The 25241-nt window shown below is 42.9% G+C and overlaps 1 protein-coding gene across 1 annotated transcript in view; it reads left to right on the top strand.

Moving 5' to 3' along the window:
* The window catches only part of CDH13 (cadherin 13), a 978634-nt gene that overhangs the window by 614470 nt on the left and 338923 nt on the right, over nt 1-25241 (top strand). Inside the window, exon 6 of the mRNA XM_065925094.1 lies at nt 16469-16613. Coding sequence (XP_065781166.1) covers nt 16469-16613 — 145 coding nt within the window. The remainder of the gene's footprint in view (nt 1-16468; nt 16614-25241) is intronic.

Below are 25241 nucleotides of genomic sequence, written 5' to 3' on the forward strand. Positions count from 1 at the left end.
CACTGTATGGATAGACTGCATTGCATTTAGCCATTCACTGTTGAGAGACATTTGGGTTGTCTCCACCTTTTGGTTTTTGTGAATAAATCTGCTGTGGATGTTCATGTACATGTTTTTGTGTGGACCTGTGTTTCATTTCTCTTGGGTATATAGTTAGGGGTGACTACCATTTGAGGAACTGCCAGGTTGTTTCCCAGAGTTGCTCCATGAGGGTGTTAATGGTGTTAAGTCGCTCTTAGGAAAGAGACCAAAATGCCTCACGTCGTCTAGGGCCCCACCTGTTCAGCCCCAGCCCTTGTGACTCTCACCTCTTTTCTCATCTGCTCGGTCCCTCTGGCTTCTGGGCAGTTTCTCTGACCACACTCTCTCTCCCCTCTTCCCTGTCCATTGCCCCCAGAGCGGCCTTCCCTGAGTGCCCACCCACCCACAATCTAAGTGGAATCTTCTGATTATATCCATCCTGATTTAATAATTATTTCAGTTCAGTTCAGTTCAGTCACTCAGTTGTGTCCGACTCTTTGCGACCCCATGAATTGCAGCACGCCAGGCCTCCCTGTCCATCACCAACTCCCAGAGTCCACCTAAATCCATATCCATCGAGTCGGTGATGCCATCCAGCCATCTCATCCTGTCGTCCCCTTTTTCCTCCTGCCCCCAATCCTTCCCAGCATTAGGATCTTTTCCAATGATCAACTCTTCGCATGAGGTGGCCAAAGTATTGGAGTTTCAGCTTCAACATCAGTCCTTCTAATGAACACCCAGGACTGATCTCCTTTAGGATGGACTGGTTGGATCTTCTTGCAGTCCAAGGGACTCTCAAGAGTCTTCTCCAATACCACAGTTCAAAAGCATCAATTCTTTGTAATGTAAATAATTATTTACATAATGCTAATTTATTTCCGCCAAAATAGAGGCTCTAGATGAGTTTATATATATATATGTATGTATGTATATATATATATTTATCTTAAGACTCTGTTTTTAAACTACTGTAATTAAAGGATCTTGTGTAGAACTCAAAGTATAGTAGGGGCACAAGCATATGTGTCGAATGAATATGTGATAGGAGAGAGTTTAGTTAAGGAGACCTCAAAGGTGTCAAGCAGGCCTTATCATCTACATCAAAATTCTTATTTCTCCCTGGATAGACTCCTGCGTTTTCCTTTTGTGCTGAATGTTCTAGAATATGGTCAGAAAGCTTTCTCTTTAAAGGGTAGATAGTAACTACATCTGGCTTTGTGATCTACACAGACTCTTTTTTTTTTTTTTTTTTTTTTTTTTTTTTAATATTATTTTATTAGTTGGAGGCCAATCACTTTACAACATTTCAGTGGGTTTTGTCATACATTGACATGAATCAGCCATATAGTTACATGTATTCCCCATCCCGATCCCCCCTCCCACCTCCCTCCCCACCCGACTCCTCAGGGTCCTCCCAGTGCACCAGGCCCGAGCACCTGACTCATGTATCCCACCTGGGCTGGTGGTCCGTTTCACCATAGATAATATACATGCTGTTCTTTCAAAACATCCCACCCTCACGTTCTCCCCCAGAGTTCAAAAGTCTGTTCTGTATTTCTGTGTCTCTTTTTCTGTTTTGCATATAGGGTTATCGCCACCATCTATCTAAATTCCGTATATATGTGTTAGTATACTGTAATGTTCTTTATCTTTCTGACTTACTTCACTCTGTATAATGGGCTCCAGTTTCATCCATCTCATTAGAACTGATTCAAATGAATTCTTTTTAACGGCTGAGTAATATTCCATGGTGTATATGTACCACAGCTTCCTTATCCATTCATCTGCTGATGGGCATCTAGGTTGCTTCCATGTCCTGGCTATTATAAACAGTGCTGCGATGAACATTGGGGTGCACGTGTCTCTTTCATCTACACAGACTCTTATGCAGCTACTCAAACCTGCTGTTCTAGTGTGAAGGGTGAATGCGTGAGCATGGCTGTATTCCAGTACTTCATTTACAAAAACAGACAGCAGGCTGGGTTTGAGCTGGAATTACCAATATTTGATTATCTTTGACCGACAAAATCTGCAGCTTCTTGTGGTTCAACGTACCAAGACTCATAAGAAAAGAGAGATGGCAGATTAAGTCATGGTTCATTAGCACTTACCCTTCACACAGCAGTGGCAGACCTCCTGGGCCATTTGCAGGGAGGTAGCAGGGAGATCTATATGCCTGCTCATCTCTGCAGGCCCAGAGATGCAGAAAGGGATGTCATGAGCAAAGTAATGAGCTGCATTGGCACTTTCACTCTGGGCTGGTCAGGATGCTTAAGGAAGTTGGGTGTCTCTGTACCAGGGGGAAGCTGGGTGGCCCAGCACAAAGCCAAATGCGGGAGCACTGCAGTATGGACAGTCTGATGCTCAGAACCTGTGCACCCCTGTGGAGTGGGGGCCTCTGGCCAGAGGAGGAAGATGGAATAATCTGGAGGAAAGTCCAGAAGAATCTAACAGGAAGCATCTGATGAGGACATAGTCGTGTCTGGCTGTATGAGGCATTTTTGTGTACAAGCAAAAAATCAGAGCAGAGATGCTGAGCTAGGGTTATGAGAATGGTAAAGAGGGATTTATGTAAGAAATATGAGTCAATTCCTGTAACTTGCACTTGCCTCATTTATAAAGGCAGGGACAGATGGGATCATTTTGGCGAGCTAGAATTTGTATTAAGTTCCAGTTGCTTTATTTTCTTTCATTTAAATATGCTTATTAGTAATATGTGTGTCAGAACAAAATCATTTTCTATCAGTCATTGCCAAACAGTGAATAATCCCATGTAAAATATGTTTGCATACTTTAAACAGTTGTAACAACTTCACTGAACTCAGTTTCTTCCTCTGAAATAGACAGAATGTGCTTCTGTTGAATTGTTCACGCACTGCCTTTTAGCTGAGTTCACCCTCAAGGAATTCTGAAAAGACACCTGTTATTTATTTCTTGTCTATTGGCCTGTCCTCTGGGAAAAAAAGCTTCTCTGTAAACTCAAAGTCCTCAACTCATCCTTTGATCATTTGTTACTTATATTGGAAAACTACTATGTGGAAGGCACTGTCCTACTGTGCTGTGGGAACCAGACAGATGCTCTTTGTCCTCATGAGCTGACATTCTAGCAGGAGAATCTCCAGAACTTTTTGATCTTGCAAATCTGAAACTCTGTTCCACTTAAATAACAAACCCCTTTTCCTCTCCCCTCAGCTCCTAATAACTGTCATTCTCCTCTCCATTTCTGTGAATTTGATGACTTTAGACACTTCATATAAGAGGAATCATACAGCATTTGTCTTTTGTGATTGGTTTATTTCACTGAACACAATGTCTTCATGGTCTATCCATGTTGCAGCACATAGCAATATTCCATTCCTTTTTAAAACTGAATCATCTTCCATTGTATGCATATACTCCATTTTGCATATTCATTCATCTGACAGTGAGCCCTAGGGTTGCTCCCACCTCTTGGCTATAGTGAATGATATTATGAATTACAAGTGCACAAATACATTAAAATTTTAAAAGCCTTGTTCTCTAACACAAGAGAAAACTTTCAGAAATGGAAGTGTTCTATATCTTGATTGGGGTGATGGATATAAGCATAGAACTAAATACACAGGCACACATGCATGCACACACACAAAAATACAAGTAAAATCATGAAATCTGAATAAGATCCAGGACTGTATTTACATCAGTGTTCCACTTGCAATCCTGCACCACAGTTTTACAAGATGTTACCAATGGGGGAAATTGGATCAAGGGAGTGTGGCTTCTCTCTGTGCTATTTCTCATGCCTTCATATAAATAAAAAATTATTTCAAAATAAAAGTTGAATTTAAAAACAAAAGTCTTGCCCTCACTGCCCTGAAGGTTAGAGTATGCCACCAAGAGGGAAGACCCAGTCTGGAAACAGAGGCTGATAAGGGTCCACCTGGGAGGGGAAATAATCCTAGGCTTTGTTCTCAAGAAGCAAGTGGAGCAGGAACTGAGGCTAGCCCCGAGGGCTAAGTAGACCCGGGGCACAGCAGTCCAGAGCCCAGGCAGTAGGACCAGCATAGCAGCAGTGGGCACCTGGATGTTTGAGGAGACCCAGAACAACAATGAGGTCATCTCACACTCTAGCATGTGGGCCTGGAACTGGGCACTGATCACCTCCCTCAGGTCACATTGGTTCTGAGTACAGGGCAGGAATGAGTGCGAGAGGAGAGATCTGGCTGGGGCCCTTGCCTTTCGCCTAATCTACTCCTCACACAGAGATCTGAACGGGGGTCTTGGCACCAAGATGTTGATGTATGTATCTTCTTGATCCTAAATGAGCTTCAGTTACTTACAGGCAGTAAGCTACTTGCCAACAAAGTTCTGGATAGCTTCAGCTACTTGCCGACAGAGGTCTGTATGGTCAAATCTATGGTTTTTCTAGTAGTCATGTATGGATGTGAGAGTTGGACCATGAAGAAGGCTGAGTGTCAAAGAATTGATGCTTTTGAACTGTGATGTTTGAGAAGACTCTTGAGAGTCCCTTGGACTGCAAGGAGATCCAACCAGTTCATCCTAAAGGAAATCTGTCCTGAGTATTCATTGGAGGGACTGTTGCTGAAGCTGCTGTACTTTGGCCACCTGATGCAAAGAGCCAACTCTTTGGAAAAGATCCTGATGCTGGGAAACATTGAAGGCAAGAGAAGGGGGTGGCAGAGGATGAAATGGTTGGATGGCATCACTGACTCAATGAACATGGGTTTGAGTAAGCTCTGGGAGGTGGTGGGGACAGGGAAGCCTGGCGTGCTGCAGTCCATGGGGTCACAAAGAGTTGGACATGACTGAGCAACTGAAGAATAGCTTACAGGCAGCTTCTACAGCATATCAGAGACTTCCCTGAGATGCTTGAGTTTGTGAACCCTCATCAAGACCATAATGTTATAAGGATATCTTTCTTAATTTACAAAAAATACTTTAGGGAGACTGGCAGCTACTATTTAGTTAGCACTTGCTATATGCCAAGTGTTTTGCTAAATGTTTTATCAACCTCATATATTTTACACATGACAACCCCATGAGACAGGTATCATTCATTTTAAAGATGAAGTTGTTGAGATTCTAGGAAGGTAATTGAATAGATTTAAAATCACAAAGTTGATAAGGGGTAAAATTGGGGCTTGAAGTCAAGTTTCTCTCAACCCACAATCCACCGTCTGAGCCTCAGCTCTTTTCTGGTTCTCAGAATTTATTGGTGAAATTAAAAGTGAGCTTCGGAGACAAAGCAGACGTTGATAACAGTGGTGGTTCAAAAAATAAAGTTGATGAGACCAAGTTCCATATTCTAAAGTTCTGTCAAGTGCATGAGTCAGTTTTTCATCCAAAAATCAGAGACCCATGACACGGGGTAAAGCCAACCACTCTCTATGTTCTACCACAGTACTGATCATCTCTTATTACAGAATGTTGCCGTGTTTCTCATTAATCATCTCATTAATACTGAGAGATGCTAGATATCCCAAAGTTTCACAGGTTCCCATAGATCCCTGTTTGTAATAAATTACAACCAGTCTGTAGTCAATTTCAAGATAAATTTTATAGGTTCTTTTTTAACTGTGAAACTAACACATGCCCATTATAGGAAATCCAGAAAAGTGTAGGGAAGCAAAGTAAAAAAAGTTACCTACAATAAAACCACTGTTAATATTTTAATAAAATCTTAATAGTGTAGTGTCTGTCTATTTTTCAAAAAAATTCAGTAGTGCTACTTAGCAATCGGATTATTTAATTCATACTATGAATACCATATAACATTAATATATTTTTCCATTCCCTAAAGTGTTTTTGGAGTAGGAAACGGCAACCCAGTCCAGCATTCTTGCCTGGGAAATCTCTTGGAGAGCAGCCTGACAGGCTACAGTCCCATGGGGTCTCCAAGAGTTGGACTCGACTTAGTGACTAAACACCAAAGTGTTTCTGCAATGTAGTGTTCTGCTTTGTGCAGATACCATAGTCTACTTCATCAATATCAAGGTAGAACTTTGTGTTGTTTGTAATTTTTCCTAATTTTAAGTAATATTGAAATGAGTATACATGTTACCAAACAGCCCTAATTTCCTGACACACTTACAGAACAAGTAAAAATCACATGTTTTCAAGGCTTGTAATGCATATTGACAAATGGCATTTCAGAAAGATATTTTAATATCATCAGTAATGTGTGAAAATGTTTTTTCCTGACAAGTTTGTCAAAGATTGACTATTCAGGTTTTCCAATTATTTTGGCAATTACATAAGCAAAAAGCTATCTCATTTTAAAGTTATAATGTTTATTGCCTTTTAGTTTCCTTGCTTTGCTAATTGCTGTTTTTATCTATTGATTTTTAACCATCTCTTTGTATATTCAGGATAGTAGGCATCTTTTATATGATGCAAACATTTTCTGAGTTTTGTTTGTTTATTGTATTTTAGTCATATAAAAAACTTCACATTTAAGTAGTTTAATCTCTTAGTAATTCACATAATAACTTATGCCTTTAATGCTGACTTAGAAAGACCTTGCCTACTCTATTATATAAATATTCAAATATTTTAAAAAGACTTTTTTTTCCTAATTCTTTAATCTATCTGGATTTATTAGGCAATAATTTAAATTTTATGTATCAACCTTAATTTTGAAGAACATAATGTTTTACAAAACACATTTTAATACTTATTTAACTAAGTGACTTTAGATCTATAAACTTAAAAAAAGAAAGAAAGAAAAGCATTTCATTGCATTCTATTCCTCTGAATTTCACTTTAGGAAGGGAGAAAGGCAAGTGAAAATAAAATCCCCTGTAATATTCTCCTACAGCTTTGTTTTCAAATGTATTATATTTCTCATCTTTGCACAAAAATCCCCTTAACCCTTGTACATATCCTTAATGGATCTGGCATAATTCCAGCATCCATGATTTATATAAATTCTACTTGAACCAATTAAAATTTTCAGCCTCTGACCCCCTCTTGGGGTAGGGGATATTCACTGGGACTTTACCCAAGCTGCTTAAGTAAAATTATTTTGAATATCTGCATGAATTTCTTTCACATAATTAAAATTACTTCAAAAGTTAAATAGAAAAATGCCCTCAAAGTCCAGCGTGGTTATGAGCATACATACATAAGCAAAAAAAAAAAAAAAGTGTTTTCATTGTGTTGGTGGAAATCATACTTTAAAAGTAAAATTTCACATCAACAAAGGAAATATTATGTCTCTAAGCTAAGCAAGCTTTTCAAAGAACATTTGATAATAATATCAAGACCTTTAATTAATAATCTAACAAGTGGGAAACTTTTATCGCCCCTTTGATCGTTTTTCTGAGGGAGCTGTAAACACTGCATCCAGTCTGTCGAGGAGGGGATCACACACAGAGCAGTGTAAATGAAGGGAGAAGAATGTTACATCTTTTCCCTGGGAGCTCTCCAGGAGCTGGTCCATAATGGGATTCAACTTCACTAAATGAATAAAGCTAAGAAAAATAACTTGAATATGCAAATGATTGGTGTCAAAGAAAAATCTAAATTACTGTAACAGGAAAGCAATTTTTCAGGGTAATGGCTGACACAGAAGAATTGAATCGAGGGTACTGCATCCACATTTGCAAAAGTCTAAAGAGAGGTCTGTTGGAGTAAACGAACGCCCAAGTCACCAGACTTTATCTGATGTAACAAAGCTTTGTTTAGAATTTCCTATTTATGTGCTACACACACTTGCTTATCTTTTTGTTCCTTTAACAAAAAGGGAGATGACATTCTAAATGTCATTTGTTACATGTGCCAACTTAGATACAGAGAACTGAGGTTTCTTAATAAGATAGGCTCACTGTGTCACTAAGTTAACCTGGGACAGTCTTGGTTTCACCTTTCATTGTGGCTTAATTGTTCTTAATTGTTCTGCTTCGGTTCTTAAAGGTGTTCCAGTTTGAATAATTAATAATATGACCACAGTATCAATTTTCTATTGCTGCTGTAATAAGTTACCATAAATGTAGTGTCTCAAAATGACATAATCTGGTATCATGTACATCTGTAGGTTTAGAGTCCAGCATGGAACTCACAGGGCTGAAACTCATGCCAGCAGGCCTGCATCCACTCCGGGAGGCTGTAGAGCAGGGGCCTTGGCGTCTCCAGTTTCTGGTTGCTGCTCACTCTCCTTGGCTTTTGGGGTCTTCTTCCATCTTCAAAGACAGCAGTGGCTGGTCAAGTATCTTTTCGAGTCAAATCAGCCAGACCTTTTTCTCCTCCTCTCTTAAGGACCCTCATAATCACATTGAACCCACCGGAACAATTCATACTGATATCTCTGTTTTAAGGTGAGCTGATCAGCAATCTTAATTCCATTTGCAACCTTAATTCCCCTTTACCAAGTAACCTTACATATCCACAGGTTCCAGAATTGAGACGTAATATTCTTTAGGAGGGTCATTATTCTGCCAACAGGTAGCAGAGGTAAAACCTGAAGGCAGGCTTTCTGATTCAAAGTCTAGTGTAATTTCAGTGATCAGTGAGGATGTCTATGGTGGAAAAGACTTTCAGTCTTTATGAGATGTTGATAGGTAGTGAGGATATAAGAATTGCAAATAAAAACTCAAGAAAAAATACCTATCAATTCTTTCTTGACTCAAGGCACTTAATTTTGGAGATCATCTGGTATAAATAATCATAGAGGCCTACTTATAGAAAATCTCTGTATGCTTCTTGATATCCATGAAATTTTTATGGAACTGTTTTAAAGTTGTGGACATCCCTGAGGTTCTCTAGACATAGGTTCAACTGCCTTCCAGGAGTATTACGTCAAGTTTAGACTCTATCATGGAACCTGGTACTTATTTCACAGCACCTTCATAGTCATTGAGTCCCATCTTTTCTTTATCCCTGTCCTCTGTGGAGGCAACTCCAAGCATTGTATTTTTCACATGTGTTTCAAGGTTTTGTGTAAGTTTCTATGTCTAAACTTGCAGCCCCATGTACAACTTAATATGTCTAATATTTGCTAGGCCTAACAAATTAGACATATTGTTATATCTAATATTTGTATATCCCTAATTGCAGGCAGCAAGCTTCTAGTTATCATTTTACATTTCTAGCATTATAACCATTCTCATTATAAAAGATGGTGTCTGGAATGAAAGGAACAAGGCCCATCTTTTTGACTTATAAACTGGTCCAAGTAGAAGCTTCTAAACAAGTATTTCAAAGCAGCATCCATATCAGAAAATGTTTTAATGTCCCAAAGAGGTCACTTGGAGGGAACGTACTCATTAGGGTAGGACATGTCATGTTTGTGTCCAAAAGAGAAACTGAGTCACATTATGCTAGAGTCATAGATCCTAAATTTTCATTTCCTGTGATATAAAAACATTGGTTTAAAAGCGTGTGAACACAAATTCCACTGATAACTAGACGTTGAATAATACCATCTCAAATAAGTAATTTACTACTTCATATATGTCTTACTTCATATATGTCTTACTTCATTTGAATATTTAGCACAAAGCAGAATTATCAGAATTCAAAAAGATCACTGAAGTGTTTTCTAAATCATTTTACTTCAAAATAATTCATGAGTCCATAGACTGTGTGTCAGACACTTTGTTTCTTATCCTATTGATCCAAATTTGACATCTGTTACCAGGGTCATTTCATAGAAAAATTACTAGCCAGTGTCTTCATTTTGGCATTCACCCAAAAAACCTTGTAGCATTTGTTTTTCATCAGTTCATCCCTTTGGATTAGATCACAGCATCAAATTTTCCCTTGATAAACTGTGTCTTTCCTAAACAGAAGTGAGAGGATATGCCAAATGAAAGACAAGATGTTAATAGTTTGCTGTGGCACCAAAGGCCAGTGTGCTTGTTCGTGCTTTGTAATGTGGCTCATTATATTCATGTTGTGCTGTTGTTTAAAGGAATTCTTTTCTATGTGTGTGCATAGCCCATCTCCATTATTACAGCACATTAACTGGCTTAAAGAGTCATCAGTTTACAGGTTGTGACTTGATAGTTCCCACCTCTGGTGGAGACACCCCCACAATATGGAAGGGGAATAGAGAACCTAAGAAGTGGGGTTCACAGGAACAGTGGCCAGGGAAACCCTATGCACTTCCACTAGAGCTATTCTAGCAACACAGCTTCCATTTTGGCTCCTGTGGTTTTTCTTCACCTCCTCCCCATTTTAGAGGTCAAGGCCTCTCTGCCCCAACACACAAGACTCACTGACCTGGTGTTCACCTCTCATGGCTCCTAAAGTGGAAATGATTAGTTCACGTCCATGCGGTACCTTCATATCTCCAATCTTGGATAAAGTAATTTTGCCTTAAACAGAGTTAAGAGTGACTTGCATTTCATTCACCTCCCCATTTCATTCACCTTGGTCATTTGAGAGCTACATTTATGAGAGATACAAGCCTTCTCTTCTCTTTTCTTTTCTTTTCCAAAAGTCTGTGACATTCCGGAAGGGAGCATGTTGTATCTAGGCCAATGCTGTGATATTCCCCAACCTGTCACTTGTGGCAGGGTGTCACATTATATGCAAAGGTTCATAGTGTGTTTTAATGTGTATTTTCATGGGTGCTAGGAAAAATTTAAAATAACTTCACCATACCCGTAAATTCATGGATAATTTTACTGTGAATAAGGCATCAGTGAAACATAGCAATCAACATTCAGCAAAACTATTAAGTGAATAACACAGTAAAGAGAATAAAACAAAAGTGTAAGGGAAGTTCATGAAAGAGTGTTTAGCAGACAAGGGTGTAGTGGGGAAAGCACAAATTTTCAAGTCAGATCTAAGTGTGGAGTCAACTGAATCACAAACTAGTTTTCAGATTAGGTACTTAAATTTCTCTGAGTATTTCTCCATGATGTCTTGATCCAAGTGAGGCAATGCATAGAAAGCCCAGATATATATTGGACACCAAGTAAATGTTAGTTCCCTTCTTTCAGAAGGAAAGAAATCAAGATGTGATGTACATGGGTGTTGTTTACCCAGGTTTACTGTGGTTCTTGTTCATGAATTAAGACTGCACAGAGTCAACTGGTCTTGGTCCATGAAACCTGGGACCAGCTGTCACCTCCTGTGCCAGGGATGGAAAGACAGGATAGATGGCCAAAGTTGGGGCCAAAACACTGGGCTCCAGTCTCTTAAAGAGCTGTTGCCTCTTCTGGAGAGGACTTTATGCCATCAGTGTTGAATCGAGTACCTGCCCTGTGCTGAGCACTGACTCTCAACCTTGGGGGTTTGCTATAGGGCCTGAACACCTACCTCACCTCTGTCTTGATGGGGCCAGGGAGGCAGACGTTAGTCAAATTGTCACATAAATAAATAAGCAATTACACATTATGGAAAGCATTATAAAGGCAGGGTACCAGTGCCATGGGAGCATGAACCAGGGACACCCAGGGGAGACTGAATCGGTAATGAAGGATCTTCTCTGCCAGTGACATCTGAGCTGAGATCTGAGAGACAGATGGGAGCTGACCGGGATGGCCGATGGGATGTCCATGCTTACTAGAAGGGCTGCACAAGAAGATACCTGTGTTGGGAAGGAACGGAATAAGTTGGAAGAACTGAGAAAAGACTGGTATACCTGGATAATGAGGAATGAAGGAGATCTCTTGTGATGTGAAATGAATTTGGAGAATTAGGCTGGGCCAGATTATAAAAGACTCTTCACAGTAAAGGAATGTGCTCTTATCTTATGAGGGATGAGAAGAGATAGAAAGGTATCCATTCTGGGGTGACATTAATAAATTAAAATTTTGAAAAGACACAATGAACACCACCTATATTGGTCAGCCTTCTCCAGAGACACAGAAGCAGTAGGAGTCTGCGATAAGGAACTGACTCACACCATTATGGAGGCTGAGAAAGCCCACAATCTGCTGTCTGTTGGCTGGAGCCCCAGGGAAGCTGGTGGTGTGATCCAGTCCAGGTCCAAAGGCCTGAGCACCAGGGAGGCCGATGATATAGATTCCAGTCCAGGTCCAGAAACCTGAGAAGCATGACCCCTGATGGCAGCAGAGGATGGAGGTCCCCAGTCTGCAGTCAGGCAGGAGGATGAAGGGTGAATCCCACCCTCCTCTGCCTCTTTCAATGCAGGCCCTCAGGGGATTAGATGGTGCCCACATATGCTAGGGAGAGTGGACTTACTTCCCTGAGTCCACAGACTCCAGTGTTAATCTCATCCAGACACACCAAGAAATTATGCTTAATCTGAGCACTCCATGGCAGTCAAGTCAACACATCAAAATAACCTCTTGGGTTCAGGCCAGTCATCAGGTGCCTATTGCAGAGGCACAGGAAAGAATTGACAGAACCTACTCTCTGGAGGTGATGATGAGTTTGGAGAGAAGCAGGTGGATTTAAGAGAGATCCAGGAAGTAGAGCAAGCAGTATAGACAGGACTTGTTGATGGTGTGGCTGAGGACAGGGGAGGATGGAGCTGAGGACAGGAGAGGACGGAGCTGAGGACAGGGGAGGACGAGGCTGAGGACAGGGGAGGACAGGACTGAGGATGGGAGGACAGAGCTGAGAGCAGGACTGAGGATAGGGGAGGACGGAGCTGAGGACGGGGGAGGACAGGACTGAGGACAGGGGAGGACAGAGCTGAGGACGGGGGAGGACAGGACTGAGGACAGGGGAGGATGGAGCTGAGGACATGGGAGGACAGGACTGAGGACAGGGGAGGACGGAGCTGAGGACGGGGGAGGACAGGACTGAGGACGGGGGAGGACAGGACTGAGGATGGGAGGATGGAGCTGAGGGCAGGGGAGGACAGGACTGAGGATAGGGGAGGACGGAGCTGAGGACAGGGGAGGTCGGGACTGAGGACGGGGCTGAGGACGGGGGAGGACAGGACTGAGGACAGGGGAGGACGGAGTTGAGGACCAAGGAGGACAGGACTGAGGACAGGGGAGGACAGAGCTGAGGACGGGGGAGGACAGGACTGAGGACAGGACTGAGGACGGGGGAGGACAGGGCTGAGGACGGGGGAAGACAGGACTGAGGACGGGGGAGGACAGGGCTGAGGACGGGGGAGGATGGGACTGAGGACGGGGGAGGACGGGGCTGAAAACAGGGGAGGACAGGGCTGAGGACGGAGGAGGACGGGACTGAGGACAGGGGAGGACAGGACTGAGGGCAGGGCAGGACAGAACTGAGGATAGGGGAGGACGGGGCTGAGGATAGGGGAGGACGGGGCTGAGGACAGGAGTGAGGACGGGGGAGGACAAGACTGAGGATAGGAGAGGACAAGACTGAGGACAGGGGAGGCAGGACTGAGGACAGGGGAGGACAGAACTGAGGATGGGGAGGACGGGGCTGAGGACAGGAGTGAGGTCGGGGGAGGACGGGGCTGAGGACAGGAGTGAGGTCGGGGGAGGATAGGACTGAGGATAGGGGAGGACAGGGCTGAGGACGGGGGAGGACAGGGGAGGACAGGACTGAGGATAGGGGAGGACAGGGCTGAGGACAGTCTTCAATGGATTTCTGTTAAATTAGCTAAAATTAATAAATGCATCCTAGGAGCACTTTGTTCGCTTTCAGTTCTGTTCTAGTGGCCTTGATTTCTAGCATTATTGTTTTCAATACAAAATTCAGGAGTCAAACACTGGATAGTATTGTAACATAACATACTGCCACGTTGATACCTTTGGTTTTATAAGATTCAGCTCAACACTTGGCATTCATCCTGATCAGTTATATCTGCTTAGTATCCGTCTGTCTTTCCATTATGTTGAGGTGAGATCTAGAGTCTGCCCCTCCCAGTGTGGCATGCTTGCATATTTGGCAAAAATGTGAATTCTATTCCTTTTACTTGTGGTTTATGACACTAGACAAGTCTTGTATGCTGTGGGGACTTAGGATTCAAATCCAAGTTATCTGGTGTCTTTTGAGACAGGTTTTTGGTTGAAATAAAATCAAGTCCTCGGCTATTTTGGGAAGACAAAAGGCCAGACCTTCATTATTGGAAGAAATTGCTTCCAAAGCTTGATTTTTATTTTCTTTGTTTAGCAGTATTCTCACAGTAGCTTTAAAAATTGGCATAAAATGTTCACTCTCTGTAAGATCTCCTTTGTGTGCAGATGTTAAAAGACTCTGTCTACATAATTTCTTCTTAGCTATGGTGAAAGTGAAAGTGAAAGTGAAGTCACTCAGTCGTGTCCGACTCTTTGCAACCCCATGGACTGTAGCCCACCAGGCTCCTCCATCCATGGAATTTTCTAGGCAAGAGTACTGGAGTGGGTTGCCATTTCCTTCTCCAGGGGATCTTCCCAACCTAGGGATCAAACCCGGGTCTCCCGCACTGCAGGCAGACGCTTTACCATCTGAGCTACAAAGGAATCCTTGTGCTTTATTTTATCTGTCCCAGAAATCAAAGTATGTGTGTGTGTGTGTGTGTGTGTGTGTGTGTGTGTGTGTGTGAATTTACTAGTGAAAAGATGAGACAGTCTTAATGAAAAAAACTCCTCTACTCAAACATACCTGGTTCCATGCCTGTGTACTGTTTTCACATTCTGTCCATGTGTGTACATCACACTTGGGCCGTTGTTGCTGCTCAGTCATAGGTCGCATCTAACTCTGTGCCCCGTTATCTGCAGCACACGCATCGTGGACATGCTGCTCTGTGTTTTCTCATACAGCGTTCAAGCCGATCCACAAGGCTGAATAGTGATTTTATCTAATGGCTATATTTTAGTGTCTTACTACATAAATACTCATTTAATTCATCCCTTTCAGCTGGATGCTTAGTGGACACCAGTGTTATCTCATTATTAGAAACAACACTCCAGTGAATATTCCCAGGTACGTAAGGGCAGCGTGTTTCAAACACTAACAGGAGAGGTATCCAGACGGAATAAAGAGTGTGTGTCCTTCGTAGATTTGATGAATTTGGGCTTCCCAGGGGGTTCAGTGGTAAAGAATCCACCTGCCAATGCAGGAGACATGGCTTCGATCCCTAGGTCAGGAAGATCCCTTGGAGAAGGAAATGGGAACCCACTCCAATGTTCTTGCCTGGGAAATCCCATAGACAGAGGCGCCATGGAGTCACAAAGAGTTGGGCATGACTGAAAATGCACACACATGCCATGTTGTTGATAAGGGTGAAATCAATTTACAACATATTCAGGTAAGGTATAACAAATGTGTTTCTCTTTTCTTTTCCTAATGTAGGCTAGTTTTGACGACGGTGTTGATAATAACAACAGTAACAACAATAGTAGCAGCTAATATTCTTGAGATGAGTTATGTGACAGGCATTACATTAAGTGATCTGCAAGCATTGTTTGTAATGGTTAAAAATGTAAATCTGCAAACTGACTTCACAAGGCCAACTCCAAACTCTACCGACCTGTTGTCTAACTGGCTCTGTTCCCTCCTTACAAATGGTTCATAGAGGCACTGTGAACCTCAAGTGAATTAACATGATAGAGAACCTCAATAAGCCCTGGGTAATTCTGGTTACTATTATTGCTAATAATGATTATTTTATGAACCCATTTTACAGACAGTAAAACTAAGAGGTTAACTGCGTGGGTCGAGGTCACACAACTAGTGAGAGATTGTGCTGAGATTCCAATTGCAGAGACCATTTCCCAAGGATTACGACTGCAGACATCTTTTTCTGATATAACTATTCAACCAGTTCCCAAGAGGGGAACAACACTGATATCTAAGAAGTGTGACTGTTGCCCATGAGTTAAATCAAGGCAGATTCAGGTCTAGAAATGAGAGCATTGGGACCCCATGTTTCACTGGAAAAGCCAAGATGTAATTCCTTGTTTCCAAGCAACAAGGCAGCTGGTCTTTTGATGCTGTTTCCTTCATCCTTGGGATCTGAAGGCAGGGAACTGTGAAATGCCCCCTAGACTGTAAATGCCTCATGAGCAGGAGTCCTGAGGTCCTGCTTAGGACCCCCACAAGCTCCTTTCTTGCCTCAGGAAGCTCCTTTCTTGCCTCAGGAAGGTTCTCTACAAATTTTTACTGACCTGAATTTCCCCTAAATACCACCATAAACACTTCCAGTTATTTCTTAATATACTCTGTTCATAACTGCTTAGTCAATTATTTTTATTAGCATAACATTCCTTTTAAGCATAATGATGTTGGAAAAACAGAAACAATGTAAGTGCATTTCCTCAGCTGTGGTTGATTGCTGGTGTTTTCCTTCTTCTTTTTTTTTTTTTTTTTGTGGACTTCCTTTGCAGATTTGATGAATTAATTGTAAATTTCCCAAGGGGAACTAGCATGAACTGATCTTTGTCTTTTATTCTGTAATGTTTAGTTTCCATTCTAGTCCTGGTGACTATCCATTGAGCCCAAAGTTTGAATATTGCCAAGGGCTCATAAAATTGCTGACATAACCTACTTTCTCCAGAGAACCCAACTTCAATTTTCCTAATGAATGAATGCCTTTTTTCTCCCCCAATCTCTGCTCCAATAGCTATTTGTGGAGACCGTAGATGTCAACGGCAGGACTCTCGAGGGGCCGGTCCCTCTGGAAGTCATCGTGATTGATCAGAATGACAACAGACCCATCTTCCGGGAAGGCCCCTACATTGGCCACGTCATGGAGGGGTCACCTACAGGTATGTTAAGTCGGCTCACGGTTCACATAAAGGCTTGGGAGGTGGCCTACTGTGATCTCTGGGGATTCTGGAGACTGTTTAATCGCCACCATTCTGACTTACTGTTGGTGTGCGTCAACACTGATGTATTATTTCCCTGGACAGAAGCACGCCCTAGAAAACTGCAACTCAGAACATGACTGGGGAGCTGCATGCTGTGAAAACGTCTTCCCTTGTGTGCAGAGGTGACCTTTAAGGGTGACCAACATCTCAGTCTCCGACATATGGTTGATATTGGACACCATGTAAATATCTAGCTCCCCTTGTGAGGGCCCAAGGCTGAGCTTGGTGTCCAGCAGGGAAATTAAGGACCTTAGTGCAGCTCCTCAATTAATATTTCTCTTCATAACTGCCTTTTAATAAGAACCGTTTGGGGGAAATGTGTAGGACATTTCCCCCCCTTTCCTTAGAAGACGTGGATGGAGAAAACTTTTGTCCTTGTTCAAAGGGGCAAAGGCAAGACATTTTATTTCCCTCTCTGGCAATACATGTTTCTACTCTATGGAAATCATTCAAGGTTACTACAGAAGTCCTGTCATCTTTTCCCTGGTTTTAACCTTTCTATCAGTGAAAGTTTTAGAATTGAGAGCTCCCTTTTTGGCCCATAGATACTAATTAAAGCATTCTGTGGCCAGCAGCAGAAGTAGTCACTCCCGAGCATAATGCTTTCGAAAGTGAAGAGCAGTAGAAAAATCCCTATTTTAAAGGTAGACTTTAATTTTAAGCTTTCACATACGTTGAGTGAATACAATTGTCTGGATTATGCCCAAACACTTGTAACAAAGGCCAGTAGGACTTGGACCTCAGGGGCTGCTCGGCTGGTTCTTTTTTCCTTTGCTGAATGGATGGAATGTATCAATAACATGTAGTTACCAGAGGCTCTGGAAGCATTGTCATGGCAACCATCTAGCCTACCAGGTGACTAGTTGTATGCAAGGAGCCTAAAACCTCCCTTCAGCCTTCAGGAACTAGGCCTCCTGCACTTAGATAGAACCCCAGGGGCAGGAGCAGCCCTCTCTCTTCTGGGATTTGAAGGCATTCTGTAAAACAGGGTGGGCACTGTTGGCAGCAGCCTGGAGAGACAGACAGCAGGCTGGTGAAGGTGGGGCAGATCACCTCAGGGCAGACCTTCCCTTCGGCATCGCTCAGTAGGCTGCTTTTGATGGAGAGATGACTTCCAAGGAGACACACCCTGGAATTTGGGTTAGAAGTTTACAGAAATTTTAAGCTGATTTTCAGAATGAGTTAGAAGAACTGATGGGGAAAGCTATTCAAGGAACTGGAGTTTGAGCAGAGCAGAAAAATGATTCCCAGTTCCCATGTGTGGTACCCGGGCCCTGTTTGTGAGTGACTGGAATTCGAGATGGGCCCAAGAAGTGTTCTAAATGTAAATGACAGTGGTTACATCCGAGGCGGCTGTGAGGCGGCTGTGAGCTTGTACATGTCTTTGTATAGTATATGCGTGTATGATTAGACGATGTCCAGTTTTTCTCCCACTGTGCCCTTCTTTAAAGTTTCAGAAAGAGTTTCAAATTTTATTGCTTTTATATACATGTCATATTTTCAGAGAAAAATGGAATCCTTTATGCACATTGAATTTCTTAAAGCACAAAGCAATTTGGTTAGCGTGAACGTATACCCAGCAAAACATAAACCACCTTAAACTTCTATTTATGATTGGTATTATCCTATAAAAATACATAAAGACTTGGATATCTATATGGAATAGTTTCTTCCAGTTATGCAGAATTTGGCCTGATTCATAGTTTTCTTTTTCTACACCCTCTGGGTTTGATTATAAAACAGGATTTGAAATAGGGAGTCAGTCAAATTTGAGGTCAAAAATGTGACAATGTTGTGTAAAAGTTTCAGCAGAAAAAACGCTTATATTACTTTGCACCCTGTGAGAGAGCTCAAGCAGATGGCACCTGATGTCTGTGAGGACAGTGGAAATCTGGGAAAGAAGGTGGGGCCTGTTTTCCAGTCCCCTCCCAGCCTAAGCTACTTGTAAGTCCTAACAATCTGTGACAGGCTGGAAAAATGATCACCTCTTCTGTTTCCACAATGTCCTGCTCATCTGTGGCTCATGGAATCCTATGCACTGTAGACACTGTATTGCATCCATTTCACAGAGAGGAATCCCAACCTCAGGAGTTCATTGACCTTGCCCAGTTCACATAAATGACAGATGGGTACACTGTTCACGACTCAACCCGCAGCATCAACCTTCAAATCATGTGCTCTTCCACCTGACCCACAAACTTCCCTGTGCAAATAGCCATTAAATGATTATCACATTTAGGGGAGCACTGCTGTGTGCCGAGAGCTTTCTCTAACTGTGTCATTTCCTCCACTCTGCCCTGAGGTGTGGGTACCACTTTTCCCATCATACAGTTGAGAAGGCTGAATCTCAGAGAGATCTGGGAACTTGAACCAGCTAAGGCTGGTGGATGACCTAGAATCAGTGTCTGTGTCTGGCCTCAAGCCACAGGCTCTTTCCCAGACACTGGATTGTACGTGGCCATCTTCTCTCACATGGACTCTTTGCAGGCCCAGCTAAAGGGAATTATTTGTGTAATCTGTCAGATGAACTGAGTTAACTCCTGACAGAAAATAACCAGCTTTTCTGATCAAAGAGCCAGGCACCCTGAGTCACTTTTCATTTAATGTGAGCTGTTGCTCAGTTTCTAGGGTTAAACGATGTTAAGCGTGGGGGGCCCTTGTCATCACTCACATCACTTTCTTCTACATCCACATAACCAGAGCCAGCTTCATGGGTTGGGACCTGCACAGCCTCACAGAGCCCCAGGCTCCAAAGGGCTCCACACTTGGTTTAATGATCTGTTGTCGCCATCTTAAAATTCTTAATAATTGTTCAACAAGGGACCTGGCAACTTCATTTTGCACTGAAAGTGAAAGTGAAAAAGAAAGTCACTCAGTCATGACCCCATGGACTATACAGTCTATGGAATTTCCCAGGCCAGAATACTGGAGTGGGTAGCCTATCCCTTCTCCAGAAGATCTTCCCAACCCAGGAATAGAACCCAGGTCTCCCATATTGAAGGTGGATTCTTTACCAACTGAGCTATCAGGGAAGGCCCATTTTGTGTAGCTGGTCCTACACATAGCACTGTGGCCTGGAGCTGGGATTGATGCTCTGTTCAACTCCTTAACAAGGTGAGACTGCGAACAGGTTACCAAACCTTCTAGAAGCCTCAGTCACCTTGTCTGTATTAACAGGTAGGGTGGGTATAGAATAGTACCTACCCTAGAAAGCTCTATGCAATGATTAACGTAGGCCATGTGCTTCACTCAGTGCTTGGAAATGTTTAAGAAATGCCAGTGTATTGTTAATGCTGCAATTATTCTTACTATTCTGGTGGCCTACCCTTTAGGGAAAGTAAGGCAGAAAGACCTGCAGTTTGTGTGAAGGAACATCCATCTCCCAACCAACCAAGCATCATTTTCATGTTGCAGTGTACCCAGATGCCATCAGCACCAATCCATCACCAAACAAGGTCACCCATATTGATCTCTATGTGCAGACAGGAGGCCATTTCTAGCTGCTCAGCATAAACTCCAGGGTATTGTTTTAGGGAATCATTACTAGATGAAGGAAGATCAACAGAAAATAACAGCCTTTGAACTTTGTAGATTACATACCGTCCCTTTTGTGGAGCCTCAAGGCATTGATTTATGGGACCCGAACTGAGGCCCTGGCTGCTCCTCGGAACCAACAAGAACTCCGTGTGAGTCTGATGTTCTGTGAGTGCCCAGTGCCAGGACCTCACAAGTGTGAGGGGGGTGGGTAGGTAGAGGCTGAGACCCTTGAAGTTCCTGGAGGACACACACAAGGGCCCCTCAGTGCCTCCTGGCACCAGCTCCCCCATGTTTTGTCACCACTGGCCTCTGGGCACCATTGAGAAGGGCTATCCATGAGGACTGGTGTTCAGGGCTTCCTCCAAAAGAAACCCTGAGGTGAGGACTGAGGGCAGGTGGTCTACCTGACAGGTACAGGATCATGAGTGGGGAGCACTGCAGGAAAGAGAAGCTGGCCAACTTGAGGCACCGCATTAAGTCAGTTACCAGGGTAGGCACATCTGAGCTCGATCCCCTGGGGAGGGAGGGCTCCAGGAATGACATAAAACACATGCACTGGAGTTACTCCAGCTCTGGATCCAGGAAGCTATGCTATCCATCCTCCGTGCTCTCCCCAGGGGGACTTCGGTTCCCAGACACTTCTGCTCAGCTGGGACCACACTCTGGGTTCTAGCAGCCCAGCAGCCCTCCAACAAGATCCAGAAGCTAGCTGTTGGGTTGGCCTCAGCTGTGCTCTTCCTCCATGCTATTGGCTGCCCTGATGTTAGCAGGGGCAGCTGGGAGAAGGGCACCCATCATCTAGACAGGAGAGGCAGCTTTGAGAGCCATCAGGGGAGGGAGGTAATGGGGAGAATATCTTAGTTACCACACTGTGTGACTGAGAAAGATGAATGCAACACTGACCTTTCTTCAGAGAGAGGACAGGACCACAGGACCTAGAGGGGCAGGCTCTGAGTCTTGAGAGATACCCGTTGCTTACCTGCCTGCTCACCCTTCTTGAGGCTGTTGAACAGAGGCAGAGATTAGTGGCTAAATCTTAATCTTCTAACTTCTGAGAGCCCAAGGACCATGCCCTCTCTTGCTCCCTTTATTTTTTTTCACCCAGTATTTTTATTAAGCATCTACTCTGTGCCAGCATCTTGCTAGATGCTGCACATTTCCTCCTGACAGCCAGGCGGGGGGACAGCAACAAATAAATCAGAATTGCAGTTGGTAGGAGAGGCAGTGCAGCCATAGGGACCACTCATCCCAGGAGGGTGGGAAGCCGGCCTCCCTTGAAGAGGTGATGTGAGAAGATTGGGAGCGGGAGGGGAGTTGTCTCTTATTGTATCTCTGGCATCCACCTGAGCTTCTGTTCTTCTAGTCTCAGGTACTTTAATGTTTAAATAAGTTCTATCATGGCAGACAGAGGGAACCAGCCAATCTGGTTCCCAAAATGACCTTTGGGACCAAAAAATGATTGTCTCAGGAGCTCAACTTTGCTCTGCAGTTGATATTTTCTAAAACAGCTTGGACTAAATACAGATGATTTTGATATTTGAGAGTTGGTATTTGAGACCTCACTCAGCATGCACCCTCAGCTTGTTGGTGGTAAAGTCCCTTTTCTGGTCACCTGTTTACTTGTTGCCATAACTACATGTGGCTTCTGGTTCACCAGCTGTCCAATTTTCCTCTGCTGATGTTTAGACTCTCACATCAAAGGTTCTTCCATTCTCAACAATCCCACCCAGTCCCATATGCTTCATATTGGGCACAGGGCTATTTTTTTTCTTAAGTAAATTTCCTTTAAAAATAAAGCACTTCCACTTTCCCCTCAGCTTTACTAAAGAGAAAAAGTGCAGGTGCACTCCAGTCTCAGCATTCAGAGCAAACCACAGTTGCCATCCAGGAGCATGGTCCTAGGGCTCTCCCCGGGCACCTCCACACACAAGGATGCTCACACGCAGCACATCCCACAGAAACGGAGCTCTCTGTGCTCGTCTGTGTCTCTCATTCTTCACTCTGCACGGTCCTGTGGACAATTTTGTAAGTCAGTAAATATCAAGTTACATCACTGTTTTAAACAGCTAATGCTTAGATCTACCATTATCTAGTTAGCCAATCCCATATTGACTTAAGTTGTTTTCACCTTTCCCTATTTGCAATCAATTCTGCAAGGGAGGACACATCTCTTCCTACTTGTGTGACAGTTTCTTTTGGGTAAATTCATATAAGTGGAATTGATAGGATAAATGATATGCTTATTACATTTTCATGTATATTGAGGTGACACTTTTAATCAGAGTATTATATAGGTATCTAGGCTAAACTCATGTAGGAAGATATAACAGCCTTGCCTTTCACGGATGAGCATACTGCTGGACCTTTATTTGCATTTCTGGATTATACCCAATATCTCTAAGTCTTGTGGTCATTTCACTAGCTATATCTGTAGACTGTGAACTGTCTTGCACTAAACGTCTCCCCAGATTGCATGGTTGAGGAAGAGGACTGAAATTGTTTATCCTGACCCCTCTCCTGGAGTCATCATCAGAGTCTTAGCTGAGATAAGTTGCCCAGGAACCCATTAACAGGCTACAGTGCTATTCAGATTGAATTATGATATAAATCACTCCAGTACAGCTGACCATAAAACAAAATTTATGAAAGAGTTGCATAAGCTAATCAGAGACATTTTCCCAAAGGGAAAATTCCAGAATAAGATGTATCAAAACTGTTGAGTTACCTGAACCTTGCTACTACTCAGAAGCTGAATGTCTGCCAACTTGCTCCTAACCACATCTGGGGTCCCCATGTGGTGTCTACAGAGGCTGTAAACCAAGTCAGTCAACAGCCTTGTCGTAGGCACATTTTTCCCTCCTTTGTACCCCAGCCCCTCTCTGATGGAGACACCATTGCTGCTCGTCCACTGGTGCCTTGGAGATACTGTGGGGCTTGGTGAGACATGGAGGATGCCTGGAGCCCTGTATTCTGTTAAGAGGATACCCAACCAGTGAAGCTATGTGCTGCATCTTTAATGTGGGGGTCTTTGAAAACAGTTCTTCCCATTTTTATTCGTAGCCCTTGCTTCACCTGAATTCTTATATGAGTCCTTGGGACTAGAGACCAATTCAAGAAAATAGACACCATGTTGTTTTTATATCACTCTTCTCTCTAACCATGAAGTCTTGGTTCCTTACTTGTCTGTCTCCCCTCTGCCCATCACCCACCCTTATTCTCATTCATGCCAGATCTTCTAGGCACTGAGGGTAACCCATTGAGCTGGACGGATTGGCTCCTGTGCTCACGGAAGTTACTCCTTCATAAAAACAAACCCTTGATAGCCCCCGCCCCACTTGTTTGCTTGGTGTATTTTAGGCTCCGGCTGGGAGTCATCCTTCCCCATTTGGGAGACAGAAGGATCTGTGACATCAACTATCAAAAATCAAATAAAAATTAACTAACTCAACCAAAACAGCATAATAGGTTAAAGTTAAGGGAAGGTAAAGAGGCGTTGATAGCTTCAGAATCCTAGTGGTCATTCTGCATTTTGAAAAAATAACTCTAATGTGGGTTTCCAGTTAAAATGAAAATCAGATGAGCAGCTACAAAATAAAAAAGAAAACTTCTAAGTTGTTATGGCAGCGAGCATGGTGGACTCTAGCACCATTGAAATCCATCCCTGATGCCCGAGGATCCACTCTGAGTAGTCCAGGAATTCTTAGTATTACCTTAATACAACAGGGTGGCAGACCCACCACAGCACCAAACAGTTATAATTTCAGGGAAATTCTTATTTTAAATCAATTCCTGATGACACTTCATTCAGCAGAATCATTCAAAGGCTATTTATTGGTCAGCATCTGTGAACCAGATAGTGTTCTAAGTTTTGGAGATGCTGTAGTTGCCATGACCAGTTAGCTCTCTACTCTGAAGACATTTGCTTTTCACTGGGAGGAGAGAGATAATTAATGATGAATGGAATAAGCAAGATAACTTAAGTCCTTTTGATAAAATAGAACCAGGTGATGTGATAGAATGACAACGAGGTCAAGGAAGGCCTCTCTAAACATGTGACATTTAAGCTGAGACCAGTGTGAATGCAAGAGTCGCAGTGTCTAGAGACCAAGCGAGGACCTTCCAGGTGGAGGGATCAGAAAGTGCAAAGGTCTGAGGTAGGAAAGAAGAGGGTGGGACAGAGAGGGGGCCATGGTGGTGGGAGAATGTGAGCACAAAGAAGGGTACCAGGTAAGGTCCAGGGGAACGGCCAGCAGGAGTCAGCAGAGTGTGGGCCATGGGCCAAATCTGTCCCACTGACTGTTTCTTTTTAAGTTAATAAAGTTTTATTGAAATACAACCATGTCCATTTATCCAAGCATTGACAAAGGCTGTTTTCACATGATGTTCTTAGAACTGGGTAGGTAGTTGGAACTGAGACTGAATGTCCCACAACGCCAAAAATATATACCACCTAACTATAATTTTTAAATTTGTAAAATTTTTTTTAAAGTTTAAATGTATATTTATATATCTCCTGAGGGTGAAAGAGGAGAGTGAAAAAGTTGGCTTAAAACTCAACATTCAAAAAACTAAGATTATGGCATGTGGTTCCATCACTTCAGGGCAAAGAGAAGGGGAAAAAGTGAAAGCAGTGACAGATTTTATTTTCTTGGGCTTCAAAATCACTGTGGACAGTGACTGCAGCCTTGAAATTAAAAGATTCTTGCTCCTTGGAGGAAAAGCCAAGACAAACCTAGACAGCCTGTTGAAAAGCAGAGACATCACCTTACCCACAAAGGCCCGTATAGCCAAAGCTATAGTTTTTCTTTTTGTTTGTTTGTTTGTTTTTTAATTAGTTGGAGGCTAATTACTTTACAACATTTCCGTGGGTTTTGTCATATATTGATATGAATCAGTCATAGAGTTACACGTATTTCCCATCCCGATCCCCCCTCCCACCTCCCTCTCCACCCGATTCCTCTGGGTCTTCCCAGTGCACCAGGCCCGAGC

This window comes from Muntiacus reevesi, chromosome 2 (assembly GCF_963930625.1).
Source record: "Muntiacus reevesi chromosome 2, mMunRee1.1, whole genome shotgun sequence".
Lineage (NCBI taxonomy): Eukaryota > Metazoa > Chordata > Mammalia > Artiodactyla > Cervidae > Muntiacus > Muntiacus reevesi.